Source organism: Magnolia sinica, chromosome 15 (genome assembly GCF_029962835.1).
Source record: "Magnolia sinica isolate HGM2019 chromosome 15, MsV1, whole genome shotgun sequence".
NCBI lineage: Eukaryota > Viridiplantae > Streptophyta > Magnoliopsida > Magnoliales > Magnoliaceae > Magnolia > Magnolia sinica.
The window spans coordinates 15,847,726-15,863,797 of record NC_080587.1 but is presented as its reverse complement, the minus strand read 5'-3'; the positions used below and the strand labels follow the sequence as shown (position 1 = coordinate 15,863,797).

Here is a 16,072-nt window from a genome sequence, read left to right as displayed (position 1 = left end):
CAGTCTTGCTGCTTGGAACATGCAACGAGAACCCAGAAAATACATGAATGTCAGGTCTTGCATTGCATTACCTCATCGTTCCCATTCAACTGCTTCTGAAACCAATTTACTTTGAGTACCTGAAAACAAAATATTGATTGTGAAACACCCAAGATTAAGAAATTATCTGGTTCATAATCTCCCACTGAACCTGTTTTGTAATTTCATAAGAATCCACAAAGTATAGATCGTGTAACACCCCGTACCTTTGGTACACAGGTGTTACCTCTTAAAACGACATTAGTGAAAGTTAGGATCGACCAGCTAAGTAACTTAAGTAAATCATGTGTAGGATAGAATCCTCCGTCAGTACTGATACCACCCACCATGACCCTTGGAAGCTCGGGCTGCACTTCACACCAGCTAAGGAGGTAAGCATAATCGAATGACTTAAGTCTCAATTTCTAAATCAACTAGTGATAGCAATATTCTGAAAACTCAATCCATGAAAGTTAGCTGGTAGCCAACGAAGTACCACCGTGCTAAAAAAACCTATTTGACTGTTGAAAACGAGTATCGAGCCCATCTGACCATCAGATTGCATCATATGTGCCAAATACAACCCAAAGAAGTGTGTGACGGTCAACCTGGGCCTCACCATCAACCCAAAGCAGGCCGGGACCTCCAAATGGGGCCCCCAAAGAGTGTGGACGGGATGGATCTAAGGTGACCATTGCAATGGGCCCCATGCGCGGCTAGCATTCGATCCCAACCATGTGTATGGAGAGTTTCTCTCAACCGTCGTATACACCTCTCCTAGCCTATAAAAGGAAGGCTCAGCTCTCCCAGATTTGCACAGAAAGAAAGGAAAAGGAGGGAGGGAAAGAAAGGAAAGGAAGAGAGAGAAGAGAGAAAGAAAAGAGAGTGAGAGAGAGTGGAGGCGTGAGCACATCCGTCCGGTCAGGTAAACGGCCCAGCCTCTGTCTTTTTCTTCTGCCATTTTCTTCTTTGTATAAATAACATTCATGTTGGTAGCCACGTTTTTGGGCCAGGAAAACGGACTGAAAAGCACCTCCTAGCTAGGCCGATCATCAGGCTGAAACAGGGCCGAAACCAACCACGTTTTGGGCTGTGGTTCGAGCTAAAAATCAGCCTGATGCATGACTAAAAACCAGCCTGGAAATGGCTGAGGAATGCAGCTGAAAATCAGCTCTCCAACCAGCCTGATAATGGCTGGAAATCTGACATATAAAGGGCTGAAAAATCAGCCTGCTAATAGCTGAAAATCTGACGGGAAAATAACTGCAAAATGCACCTGATGTTGGCTGATTTTTCAGCTTGGAAATAGCTGAAAAATGCACCTGAGGTTGGTTGATTTTTTAGCTTGGAAATAGCTGATTTATGCAGCTGATGTTGGCTGATTTTTCAGCTTGGAAATAGCTGAAAAATGCACCTGATGTTGGCTGTTTTTTCAGTTTGAAAGCAGCTGAAAGTACTGATTTTTCAGCTTAAAAACGGCCTGAAATCAGACCGTTTGGAGGCCGTGAGGAGAGCTGCATCAAGCCTTGAACGGGCTTCCAACCAAGTTGAAACGGGTACCTTAGATGGGCCTTGCACCAAGCTGAAACAGGGCCTCCATGTAAACCCAATCTGGATTCAAGAGAGGGTGGGCTTCACTGAGTATCAGTGGGCCGCACCATGTATAGGTGGGCCGCACCTGATCGGTGGGCCACACCTCACCAAACATCAGGGTGGGCCGCACATGACTGTGGGCCTTACCAAACATCAGGGTGGGCCACACCAAATATCAGTATGGTCTACATGATATTTGAATCTATTTCATTCTTGGGTCCGTTGCCATCAATAGGGTGCCTAACCAGATCAACTGACCTAAAAAATATATATGTATGCCACATGTACAGTACACTTAATTTTACAAACACTTCTTAGTAAATAAAAATTTTAAGCACTTAGTAAAGTTTGTATGAGGTGCATGTCATAAAAGCATTACTCATTCCTCACATGTGCAAAATTACAAATACATAGATCTAGAACCACTAGAGAAAAGATGGAAAGACTTTGTTTTTAGAATGGATAGTAGCATGTGCAAGAGACATCATTTCATAATATTCCCAGGCTGTTCCTTGTTTGGTCTTGGGCCACTAGACGCTCATGAGGACTTGGATTGAGTGGCACGTTACGCATTGTCTGGTGATAATTTTCTTCTCCTTGAGCTTTCCATCTCTAAACTAGATTAGGAGTAGTCTTTTATAATAATTGTAAATTCACTTATAGGAGTGAATGATCATCCAACCTGTTTAATTGGATACCTGCCTCATAGTCTAGATACTATTGGTCAACAATTGTATGCATACGTTTAAATTGGGTCAAACCCTTAATCTATATTATCATGTGACCAATCTATTGTATGCTTCTGGAACCTGTTAAATCACCAATTAGTTTATCTTGGACACATGATTTGAATTTTCTAGAATACTTGATTTGCCTAATTGAGATGCATGCTTTATAATTTGGTAAGTTAGGATTATATGATTCTTGAATTGCTTGCATACATGAGTTTTATTTCATTTATTAAAGCATGTCTGAAATCTCTATAAGATTGTATTGGTTGTAAGACACACATTATTGAAATCTCTCTATGGAAACTCTTATTTAAAGAGAGTCCGAGCTTAGGGTGTAACAGAACGGATCGCGATGGAGATAAGCTCTCAGCACGGGGGTTATGATTAGTGGCAAGTGATTTTGGAAACCACCATCTATGGAGTGATTCCACTTACCTGACTATAGAGTGAACCACACCATGTTTTACCTACAGCTGGTTACTCGCTTTGATCCATACATACCGTCTCACTTTGATTGATTGTTGAATTTAATAATTTATATATTTCATTTCTAGTCAGCATACAGTGGTAGCTCCCTAACATTGGAAATTAATTGGCCACGTGTTGATGGATTCTATACACACCTTAAGGCGGTTAGCCTCATGAGCTGGGGATGGTGGTATGGGACCTATGCCCGAGCTATTAGCCTACGCTGGTGTTAAGCCCCCATAGTGACCTTGAGCTTACTTAAAATGGCTGATTGTAATTGGACTAATAATGGTTTAGTTAATCATGCATACATGGCACAAACCAGCGTCTATCGCTAATGTACGTGATGTACGATAGGCAGTCATTACGCCGCACTTAGTATGCTTCACTGACGACTAGCTTCTGTCCGACTAGATGCCTTTCCCAGGTCGATAATTACATGGGTGACGAGCCCAACTCCGCACGGATGTGCATCCCCGGGGCGATGACTGCATTTACGCATCCATGCACCTAATAAGACTGTATTTGCTATGTTTTGGATTGCTTGTATGTTTTATGCTATTTCTTGTCTAAGGCGACGGTATGTAATCTTGAGGGGAGATCACACTGATCTAGCCACTCATTCATCAATGTTCAACCGTACAGATGAGCCAGGTACAGGTGTTGAAGAGCGCGGGGTGGACCTGGAACCTGCTACCACTGAGGAGGAGTACTAAGACGAGGAGTTGCAACAGGAGGAGGCTACCTACTTTGGCTTAAACCAATAGTTTAGTTATCATGGTTACTTTTTAGACAATTACATTTCTTTTTTTGAATTTTATATATGGCCCCAGTTGAGTGGCCTTGAATATTCATTTGAGTTGGGATATATCTAAGCTACGCTTGTTTCCACAAATCGCACTTTGATAAATTGTTTATTTTGACCACTTATTAACACCGGGTTTTCGAGGACGAGTCGAGTACTCGGGTTTTCGAAAACCGGGGCGTTATAGATCGAGATGCAACAAATATCCAAAACGCAGGGCAATCAAGAGACATCTGTTATGCACCCACACCAACATGCATGCACACACATGAACAGACCTCTAAAATTTGAAAGATTCCTAACAAACCATCTTAAGATTTCCATCTTATTTGACCCATCAACATGTAGAGCAGGAAGCCGATTTACCTGCTTTCTCGGATGAGGGAAGCGATCGAGATCATTTCCCATGGGTCAACCGATCTTTCAAGTTCCTGATCATGGTAAGTGCAAGATGAGATAAAAGATACTCGGTAAAGGAAGAAACAGGGAAAAGAACACTAGTGGCAAATCTTCCACACCACCTAAAAGAAAGATGGAATTTTATCGCACTGTAGATTATATGTTACTGGGTCAACTAACAAAAAGGGGGATTTCGTAACATACAACGAGAAAAGGATAAGAGGAAAAGGATTTCACAGAATGCATCTTAAAACATTAATCAGATTTACTTGGTAATTTAAGAAGGAATTCATAACAAATAGCCACCTTGCCCAAAAGCAGCAAAAGGGAAAATAGAAAAAGGAAAAAAAAAAAATCCAAAGACATGTCTTCTTGCTAGAACACAAAACATGATCTGTATTCCTGCATGTCTAATAATTGCCAAAATAATAATAATAATAATAAAAAATCATGCCCGGAAGGAAGAAAAGGAATCAGCAAGAAATGCATCCCCACACAAATTAAAACAACCAGATCCATATAGAAAAAATGATTTATCCATGGATAAGAAAAGACACAGTTGAAAGAGAACTCTTACAACCACCTCAAAAAAAAAAAAAAAAAAAAAAAAAAAAACCAAATGAATTGAAGAAAAATGGAAATTACAGAATAGTTTCAACCTACCTAAAAGCTCAAACTAAATAAGAAAGCAAAACAAAGAACAATTAGATTAATAAGTGGAACAAAAATAGATAATGACCCAATTTTAAAAAACCTTCTAAAGAGAATAGAAATCTGCATATGACCGGTTTGAGCATAATCGGATATTGACACAGTTGTTTTAATCCTCCAGAAATTCCAAGACATGTTTATTTGTAAGAATGATGGAGGTGTAACAGCACAGGAAAAAAAACAAAAACACTCCTAATTGTGTAAATGGTGGGAATTTTTTGTTTGTTAGTCGGCTAGATGATTGTGCAGGACTTTTTGCAGTGCAAATTGTATCTAGCATGGTCTGCAATTGGCATGGAGCGTCAGGGGATCGATGTTTTGAATCTGTCTGACATGGACAACGACAAGTCAGTCATGCCTGTCATTATATATTAAAATTGGGTTGGTGGTCCCAACAAAAGACCTGTAGTGAGATTTTTTATATGGGCGAATCTTGTCACCATCTAATCTGGTTGGGTAGTGATAAGATTCATTAAACCTAATATACAGATTGGTAAATATTTTAATTAGGAAAATGATCAAGTTTGAAGCAGCCATTAGCTAGAAAAATGGCACATTCCTCTCAGCAAGAAAACTCACTTAGCATCAATTATTTCAAGCAACTTGCTTTGGTACTTGTTCCCAAGAACCTGAAGAACAAAAAATGTCATTAGCATCAATTATTTCAAGCAACTTGCTTTGGTACTTGTTCCCAATAACATGAAGAACAAAAAATGTCATTAGTCATGTAGATTTTTTGTTACAGGACAAATTACATTTAAAAATAAAAATAAAAATCCATAACGGCTAAATTGCATGAAAAGAGGAGCTAACATTTTTCAAAATGGAAAATGAAAATTTCTAAATCAAGGAAACAGAAACACATGAAAATAAGAGGTTGAAGGGTCATCTAAGCCAACCATTAAGAGTCATTTCAGTCACCACGCCTACAAGGATCATAACTCCAAATGGAAAAAGAAAAAGAAAAAGAAAAAAAGGCAAAAAAAAGTTCTCAAGCTTCCCTGCTTGGAGAAGATGCACCCAATGGTTGAAACTAGAGCTGTACACGGGCAGTGTAAGCTCGGTTACTCGCTCGACTTGACTCAGAATTACTCGACTCGTCATGAGTTTGAGTTGAGCACGAGCTGATTTTTTATACTCGTTTTGATTTCGAATAGAGTACAAGCTTGGCAAGACTTACTCGGTACTCGACTCGTGTGCTCGACTCATACTTGACTCGGTACTTGACTCGTACTCTAGGGTATATATACTTACCCTCCCAAAAAAAAAACCCTATGCCCTTATTCCTTTCAGTCGTTTTCAGCAGGCCGCCCGTTCTAAAAAACCCATTCTCTCTCTCTCTCTCTCTCTCTCTCTCTCTCTTTCTCTCCTGTCTGGCGGTGCTAGTCCCTGCTGCTCGTCCCTATGGCCTACCCGGTGCCCCTGTCCAGTGCCGCAGCTCATCCCTACCACTCATCCGGTGCCGTAGCTCGTCCCTGCCGCTCATCAGTCATCCTTGCCCTGCACGCACGATGCCGGTCGTTCTTGCCGCAACTCGCCCGATAATGTGTGGTGTTGAACTTTTTTTTATTTTTTTGTACAAATTGTTAATGTGTCAGAAATTGATTTATTATTTTTTTTGAAATATTGTGTGGTGTTGATTTATTATTATTTTATTGTATAAATTATTAATATATGTTAGAAATTATTAATATATGTTAATATAACTAATATATGTTAATATATATTAATATAGAAATTGTTAATATGTTAATATAGAAATTGTTAATATGTTAATATGTTAATATGTTAATATATGTCAGAAATTGTTAATATGTTCAACTTTAAATTCCAATTGACAATCGAATTGAAATTCAAATGAATCTCAATTTATAACTCGAACTTGGTTCAAAGCCCAAACTCGTTGCTCAAAAACCCTGCTCGAATTGGGCTCAAATTCAAACTCGGACTCGAACTCGACTCGAAAACTCGGACTCGACTCGGTTCAATTTCTGCTCGTACTCGACTCGTACTCGGATGAGTAGAGCATGAGCAGGGAATCCACGCTCGATGCCCGAGTAGAGCCTGTCACGCCCTAAACTCAGAAACCGGACTCACAGGAATCCCGATCGCCGAATCCGGTGTTGACAGCTTCCGTAGTACCCCATTCTTGGCTCCTAGCATCCATACGCCAGGTTCCGATCCTGAGATCCTACAAGGAGAATTTTCCAACGTACATTTGTCTCATATGAAGCATAACCACAAGTATACCCAAATCATAAAGGCAACATCATCATCATCACATATCCACTAATATAAACATTTGAATACAGTGCTGAAAGGGAAATACATATATCAAAAATCAAGCTCCAGAAGACGGCTACATGCTTCAAGCTCCACGCTGGTGCAACCTAAAATCACTTGCATACATCTATCGTGCATAAGCTTATAAAAAGCTTAGAGGGTGGTGTAAGTGTGTGCATTAGGTAAGTGTCAAGTATTTAACACAATGCCATAATCATACAATGTTGAAATAGGCGCAAGATCATGAATCATATATTATCAGAGTAAGGGAAAATACTGACAAGTCCATGAGTCAAACAATATCAGAATACGTAATACAGATCAACTATGCAAATGAGGAACAATATCAGAATACGCGATACAGATCAACTATACAAATGAGGAGTCGTAAAAAGTCAAATATCAGATGCCGTATTTAAACCATATAAATGCAGAAACACAGGTAACCCAAAATGCCATATGCCGCGGATGTAATGCAATATGCGTTGCGAATGGAATGACCATCCTGGAGTGTGAAGTTGGGATGATAGTACGTAGTATCCACTACCAAAAAAAGGGGCAAAGGCTACGGACAAAAACCGTAGCCAAAGACCTATGGCTACGGTTATAGTCCGTAGCACGACCGTAGTCGTAGGTGCCGTAACAATAGGCCAAAAAAACTATGGCTACGGATTTAATCCGTAGCCATAGATACAAATAGCTACGGATTAAATCCGTAGCTATTGATGCAAATAGCTACGGATTAAATCCGTAGCATATTTTTTGTAAAAATCTACATACGGCTACGGATAATATTTGTAGCTAAAAGTATTACTATATCCGTAGCTATAGGCCAAAGTGAGAAATAGCTACGGTGTCTAGATCTAAAGCTACAGCTATTAGCCGTAGCTTTTTTCTTTAAAAAAAAAAAAAACCAAAAATAATAATGGCGTCTCTCATCAATGCAAGTACATGCCCTGATAGATCAATTCATATAAAAATTTTAGATTTAACAATAAAAGAAACAAGTGCATATACAACAAATGAAAAAAATAATCTAGCTTGATGATAATCATGTTCAGGTGCCCTATATTGGAGGGGTTGGATGTCTACATATACCATGTGGACCCCACAATTCTCATATTCATTATTTTTCAGAGAAAATATAAATAAATAAATAAAGGTATTTTGGTATTTCTTCTTGTGGAGAAATACCTTCCGAGTATTTCAATTCATGGAGGCATTATTTGGCAAAATCAAAATTCCTGCAAAATTATGCTATAAAAATCCATAAAAATTAGATATAAATTTCAAAAAGGCAATAACTTACCATAGTGGAGCATAAGGGGATGACAAGTCAAGAAATGGGTATGGCCACCTGTAACGTAGATAGGATTGTAACAAATCTTCAGCTCAAACATCCTCAAGTGAGGAAATGCAAAAAAAAAAAAAAAAAAAAAAAATTAAAGAAGAAGAAGAGAGTCAGTCTATTTACCAAAGTGAGACACAAGCATGGATGACCCATTTGAAAATGACATATATAGATGTCCACAAAACAAAGTTAGGAGATCCAGAACCATGGGAACCTCTGAAAGAAAAGAAAATCCAAATGGTGGCCAAGTCAATGAGCAGTCGAATCAGCAATTGGGTAATGCTCGCCAACAAAAACCAAATGCTAGCTTACTAAGCTATTCAAAGCAGTATCTCCAAGGAGAAAGACGGCGTTCGGTGAATGCATACCAGCCAATAATTGCCACATAAGGTAAATATTCATACTTTGCTCAAATAAAATGGAAATAAGGTCTGGTAAACAGTACAAGGAGTTGCTACATAGAAACCAAAAATGACTGGAAGAATGCATAATATTATCCATACAGAGTGTAGCTCGAATATTTTCCCTTTTTCTTCTGCAATCTATTAGGCTGCAGAGTTCCTCAAGACTTTTGATTTTACCAAACAATGCCTCCGCCTTTTCAAAGCAAAGTGCTCTTGGGCAAGGTCTTAGATTCAAGGAATTCCGATAGTGTTTGTAACGGCCACCACCGTTATCTTTACGATACAGGCCGTAACAGCCTTTCCAGTTTCTTTTCTTTCTTTCTTTTTTCTTCTTTTTTTTTCTTCCTTTTTTTTTTGAAAAAAAAAAACTATATCTACCCAATAAAAGACAATTAGGGCCTTTACAAGGGGTGTAATGGCCATTATGGGCACCGTAACAGCAATTACGGGTCATTTTTTTCACAATGGCCATTACAGCCATTACAACCACGAACCGTGTAGCAGTTGCTACCGTTACTTTTACGTAATGGCCTTTACGGTCCTATAAGGGTTTTTTTGGCTTGGCTTTTACCAAGCTATTTTCTATAAAAACTTATTCACTCCACATTGGCTAGTGTATGGAAAATTGAGATTTTAATCTACTTAGGGGTCATATGATGTCTATTAAAGGACTTGTGTTCTTCAGTCCTCAAGTTCTTTGTAATAGTTATCCAATTGCACCATCCCAATTCCAATGTCGAATGCCATGGAACAAATGAATCAAAATCTCAAATTTCCAGATCCAATTGCCACCCAAACATACCAAGGAAGTTGATATGAGTTGCTAGTCGCAATACTTGAGAGCAGCTAAGTTGTAAGCTCTTGCAGTTGTCTTCCATATCATACCTAAAAAAACATATCATACCTATATAAAAAAAAAATGTGTTAGGAGAAAACAAGATTCTGATTAGAATAATTGAAGAAAACTCACAGGAATTCAAGCCTACCAAGATAAACTGTAGAAAAGAAAAATGAAATCCATGGGGCTTGGAAATGATCAAGCTTAAGACACTTCCTGGTTGGATGACAAAAACCTGTAGAAAAAAAATTAATTAATTAATTACTACTTCTTACTTACTTGGCTAAGTTTTTATTTTTTTCAGAATTTTTTCAGAATTTTCCAATGGGACTCTTGATCCACACGTGATTGACATCCTGACTATTCATCAGGTGGAGCCACAATTTAGATGTGCTAGCCCAAAACTCGGGTCTATGGGCTAATCATAGTTAAGAAAACTTGATTCATAGCACATTTGATGTATACACGTGTTCCACCAGATAGCAGGTCCATTTTACAAATTCCAAGTTGGCATGGAAAACATAATTGTTTCTATGGTGGAGAATCATGAACTGCATAAGTCTTATGCATAGCGGTTAAATTGCAGACCTATCATGGATATAGCATGGCCTAACAATCATTTAACTGATTAAATAGACAAAGGGCCTCTGTTTTAGAGAAAACCCAAATCAAACCACTTGAAAATAAAAATTAAAAAACAAAATAAACCTCTGTTTTGCAGCCTTTTTTTGCAACAATCCAAAAACCAAGAAGAAGAAGAAGAAGAAGTAAAAAATCCAAATCAAATTACTTCTTTACTAACAAGTTATTTAAAAAAAAAAAAACATTTGAGGCCTTTGATTGCTAGCTAATTAGACAAAAAACCAAATTCAGACTATAAATAAAAAATATTTAGGACTGCTACCTATGCAACATGTAGATCTACTTCTAAGAAAAAGATCCAGACATGTTAATAACAAACAACTATTCATCAATATCATGTAATTGAAATGTTGCAAGCTCAGTGAATGATAAGAAATTCTTACTTGCACCCATATTGGTAATTACACAAACTCCTCTTTCCACAGCCAAAGGTAGGAGCAAAGACATCCAATCTGAAATTACACCAGCATTGGAAAGCAGGACTGAAGACACCAAAGGACATTTTGTCAGAGTGAAGATCCCACATCTGTGGGCCCCCATTGATGCATGTGTTTTATCCTTCCACGCCATACATCCATATGGGGAAAATAAAAGATGTACAAATGTTCAGATTCAAGAGTGAGGTGTGTAAAAATCAGATGCCAATATGATTCAATTAACATACATATACAAGTTATAACAAAGGCAAACAGAAAATGATCAATGGAGACAATGAGCATATAGACCAAATTCAACATTTTGAAACTCATAATGGCAAAGAAAATTGAGCTTCAAAGGTTTAAACGGATATTGCCTCCCAATTTTCTCGAGTTCCTTCTGCCATTTCCCATTCAAACTGTCAAATATTGTAATCAATAAACGGTCGACATGCCAAAGATCTACAGGCCCATGAATTGTTTCTCACCAATGTAAATATAAGTTATATAGCTACAAGATATTCACTACAAGAAGCCTACCCTATGCTCCACCCTAACATTACTTGAGCTAAGGTTTAGCTACGATCCAATTCAATTGGCATGCGGTTCTCAAAAACTAAGTCATGCATAAAATAATAATAAATTGTCATCATAATAAATAAATAAATAAATAAATAACTTGATGTTTGGTGGGAAGTGGATTATAAAACTTTTGCTAATATACCATTTAAAAGCTATTCCTAAATTGATGGGAGAAAATTTATAGTACCAGGGAATCCACAAATTATATTTGTGTGGTATAATTAATGAATAGAAAATTTATACTACATCTAGTGGTAACATACCTGGGAATCTGCAAATTATATCTGTTGCAATCTGTATTTCAGGTACCAGTTGATTCAAAGTATCTACCATAGTTCTGAACTCACTTACAGTGTATTCTCGATTCATTGCCTGAAATATAAACAACAAATATTCTCTTAGGAGTCTATATAAAGCTGGAATCATTGGTCTCGATCATTGATCAAAGGTACCAACGAAATTTAATAAAAAAAAATTATCTGATCAACAATCTTTTCCCACTTACGCTCAAAACAGAGTTGGGGCCATGTGATGTATGAAGGCCATCCAACCCGTCCATCATTTGTGTCACCTCATATTATCTCCAGATTTCGTAACTTAAGCAACCTAAAAGGAAAAAAGGAAATAATGTGGAAATTAGAATTTGTGAGCCATGTCAGTTGTACATGATTGAATCAAATCATATCCCCAGTACTAGGACAGATATCAAAGGGGATAAATATGACAAAATGAGCACTTACCCAAAGCAATCCACAAATTCTCAAAGCAAGTTCTCAATCCACATTGTAATTTCATGATTTTCAAAACAATGACTGAGAAACCGGAACAGAGTTCAAGAGCATCTCAATGCAAGTTCAAAAATAAGGGAATATGAATGATGTCACACAATGCAAAAATGGAGAAGGAAAACTGAACAGCTATCAGGCCTCGGTGATATTTGTAGAGCCAGCCCTTATCCACAAATGACAGTGGTGAAATACTACGATGAGCACCAACACTTTGCAAGTGCAGATGCTGGGAACTGAGAATTCATTCGGCAAAGGCAGGTATTGCTGAAACAGGTTGGTAAATAGCAGTTGACAACTGCTTCAAGTGCACAGGTTTTCAAGTGCACAATGGTTCAGATTAACAAATCCAGTGATCTACACTCAAATTGCATTGATGAGTAGGACTCAAATTTTGACTCTCTCAAGAGGCCTTCACCTCTCCTCAAAATTAAATGAAAATTTTATGTGGACACATCATAGAAATCAGCCATACATACTCAACAACACAATCAGCATTTTAAAATAAATCTCAAACATGGGAAAGAGTTATTACTTCCAAAGTCACTAGGATGAATTCTATTTAACTACTTGATTTGTAATCTTTTTAAGGCTTAAGTGCTGCAGTGTTGAGATATTCCACCACGAGTAGTATAGATTGTGTGAACAGCAGAAGGCTCTGGATTGCAAGGCTGATCTGATTTCCAAAAATAGAATTGTCCTCGCTGTTAAAACCCGTCAAGTTTAGTGATAGCTTCCCCACTGCAAGAGCTTCCACTCTAGCATGCACCTGAACACAACTTCCAATATAACAGCTAGATTTTGGGGGAAAAAATCAAAACAGAGACATCTACACTGATCCATGCTAATTTGCTTATACCCAATTCCTTTTTGGGTTTCAAAGAGCATGATTTTTTACTATAACCCAAGTGACATGGTAGGGTCAACACATCAATCACTGTGCAGGTAAATATGGACTCGCAAAACATAAAGAAATGAGGTGCGCTCCAGTGGTACTGGTACCACTGTAAGGTAGGACTCAAAGAGGGGAGACTGGCAAAGGCATATTCAAAATAAAAAACATAAGAGAATACAAATTTTTGCATGGAACAAACAGATACTCACAGAACTTGCAGTGCGGTGACAGATCACATCATTTTCAGATTCATATCCTTCGAGATAAAAAGGAATCCAAAAAATTTCAGACAAAAAGGTTATGAAAAGGTTCTACATTCTTGAACTTGTTTTGTTCACTCAAAATGAAATGTGAAATAGGCTATCATATGAGGCTTAGACAGAAACCAGATTTTCTAGCACATGAGCGATAAAAACTTGTTTTGTGCTGGAAATTACTAGATAGAAACTAGATTCATATGAGCACATGCAAACAATTTTGGATTACTTTTTGTAATTACTAGATCATACGAGCATATCCAAATTTTTTTGCATGTGTTGGAATCCTATATCACATTTCATGTGCTAGAAGATCTGGTTTTCGCATGCACATATCAGACAAAAACTAGATTTATATGAGCGAGTTGCATGAGAAAAAAAGGTTCTACATTCTTAAACTTGTTTTGTGCACTCAACATGAAATGTAAAATAGGTTATCATATGAGGCTCAGACAGAAACCAGATTTTCTTTACTGGGGAAACCATAATTGGCATCAGAAGATTCGGCGGAAATGCCCATCAAAACGAGAAAAACTGCTCACTGATCAATTAAGAATTATCAGGAGAATGCCGTAGAAATACCATGGCATTGTGTAACTAGAATCCAATGCAACCAACGTTTCACGGTATTTTGCATAAAAATACAAAAGTTGATTTTTATTTTTGTTTTTTGTTCAAAAGCAATGGATGTTTCCCAATTAGTTGGTATAAGGCTTTGATGATGATGAAGATTAATGGATGTTTCACAACCTGAAAATCCTACAGGAATTCAAACACATAGAGATTGAAGAGATGAATAAGAGGACATATGCCAGCACACCAGTCATGTGGAATCTGCATCTATCGCTGAGTAGATTTAACCATGAATATGCCCTGCTACAAAGCAAGTTAATCCACTCATCAGGTGGGCCACACTCATATTCGAAAAAATGAACAGCTGCTTTGATTGCACATCTCTCACACATGTGCCACGATCCAATTCTTTAATCCCTTAATGGAAATCATTCAAAAAACAAGAAAAGGCTATAAAGACAACAACTTTTGATTTTCTTAAGAATGTTAAAGAGAACATGAGGCTTGTAAGTCGGTCAAGCAACCATTAGACTTCGCCCCCACCACATTTAGAGACCGTCAGCTAGCCTTTATGGGTCCGACAGTTACCTGTTTCTGAAACAGGTAACTGGAGTGCATTAGCCTAGATTTTGAGATGTATGCCTAACATGGGATGCAGATCTAATGGACAGCTTGGATGACCCTCACACAACACGGTGGGCACTCCTTTCAATATTCAAAACCCACTCCACAGATTTCAGAAATGGAGAGAGAGAGAGAAAGAGAGAGAGAGAGAGAGAGAGAGAGAGAGAGAGAGAGAGAGAGAGATTGACCGATGTTTGGATTTCCTCTCATTCTTCTCCTTTTTCTTCTTCTTCTTTTTCTCCTTCTTTCGAGTGCTCTCCAAGTCTCTCTCACGGATCAATGGTGGGTTTAGGTGAAAGGGGGTTTTGAAAACCCTAGTGAGAGAGAGAGAGAGAGGTTGGGAAACAAGGAATGGGGCCAAGAGACAGAGAGAGGGCGAGGGAGCGCGGGAGATCGAGAGAGGGCGGGGGAAAGGGAGAGGCTGAGAGAGAGAGAGAGAGAGAGAGAGAGAGAGAGAGAGAGAGGGCTTGGTTTTGGGAGATGGCGCGGGCGCGAGAGAGAAAAGAGGATTTTTATTTGGTTTTGAAAGATGGCGAGGGCGCGAGAGAGAAAAGGGGATTTTTATTTGGAGGTGCTCGCGCAGGAGGATTAGAAGGGATTTGGTTTTGGGGCCGGTGACGGACGGAAAGTGTTTATATTTGTGGGGCCTACCGTGATGTATGTTACTGATCCACTCCGTCCATTCATTTTAACGGATCATTTTAAGGGTTGATCCAAAAAAGAAGTCATATCGAAGCTGTAAGAAGATCCCATAAAATATTAATGATAGAAATTTATTTTTTATTATTTCTTACTGTGTGGTCTACTTAGACCTTCAATGTACCTAATTTTTGGGCTCATCAATTGAAACTATATATCAGAATATATGGGCTGCTTAGATAAAACATACATATTCCAATGGGCCTCATGGAGCCCCTTAAGCCCCATTAATCTCTAATAAAATTCTGTTGGGGATGCAAGCTTTAGCTACAAATTAAATAGGATTTAGCTACGGATTAAATCCGTAGTAATTTGCTACGGTTTATATCCGTAGCCAAAAACATCCAAAGTCCGTAACCTTTGGTCGATTTTTTGGTAGTGATCGCAGGCTATGGGGTCCATCACAAGGGACTTCTATCCAAAGCAGTCTCATACCTAAATTTGGATAGTTAGACTCAATGTGGTGGACTCTTGATCTTAGGTTAGTTGCACGCCCTAACCGAAATCCTGGCCATTGTGAAGGTACACGTAACAAATAGTTGTGCACCACCGGCTCGAGTGGATAGTGAATAAATGAATGAATGAGTATACAACTCCTGCTCAATAAGTCCACATATCAGTATTGTTCATCTTTGGGATCATCACCGGGGTTTAGTACACTCCAAATGGCACTGCCTCTCTCCCAGCCGCACAGTCCAAGTGAGCGTAAGAAACCTCACTATCTACTTGGCCAATAGTCTGCCAATACATATCCGGCACATCGATAGCAGACCCATTCACGAGTTGGTCAAACTCAGCCTAGCCATGTCCCCTACCCTCTGGCGGGTAAGGCCACACCCCCTCCTAACCGACCACGACACAGTGGGAGACGCGGCCTCCTGGTATTCAGCACTCGGGTGCTCATGTATCTACTCAGTCTCGATGTTGGAGCGTCCTCTGGTACCAAGAGGGTTTAAGAATTTTCACCCAGGGCCCTCTATGGGAACCTGATGCTAGAA

At 38.7% G+C, this 16,072-nt stretch overlaps 1 protein-coding gene and 2 long non-coding RNA genes across 3 annotated transcripts; 1 reads left to right on the top strand and 2 right to left on the bottom strand.

The window, feature by feature from the left end:
* Positions 1-820: 820 nt before the first annotated feature.
* Positions 821-3,705, top strand: LOC131227727 (uncharacterized). Its single transcript, XR_009162466.1, has 2 exons — positions 821-943; positions 3,456-3,705. It is a non-coding gene; the product is annotated as an uncharacterized LOC131227727 (long non-coding RNA).
* A 4,495-nt stretch (positions 3,706-8,200) lies between these two features.
* LOC131227798 (uncharacterized) lies at positions 8,201-9,061 on the bottom strand. Its single transcript, XR_009162504.1, has 4 exons — positions 8,672-9,061; positions 8,483-8,575; positions 8,318-8,365; positions 8,201-8,252 (listed from the first exon to the last, which is right to left on the bottom strand). It is a non-coding gene; the product is annotated as an uncharacterized LOC131227798 (long non-coding RNA).
* A 506-nt stretch (positions 9,062-9,567) lies between these two features.
* Positions 9,568-11,109, bottom strand: LOC131227396 (uncharacterized). Its single transcript, XM_058223192.1, has 3 exons — positions 10,627-11,109; positions 9,750-9,836; positions 9,568-9,648 (listed from the first exon to the last, which is right to left on the bottom strand). The coding sequence occupies exons 1-3, from the start codon at positions 10,811-10,813 to the stop codon at positions 9,587-9,589; spliced, it is 336 nt and encodes a 111-aa protein (XP_058079175.1). The 5' UTR covers positions 10,814-11,109; the 3' UTR covers positions 9,568-9,586.
* Between the last annotated feature and the right edge of the window lie 4,963 nt (positions 11,110-16,072).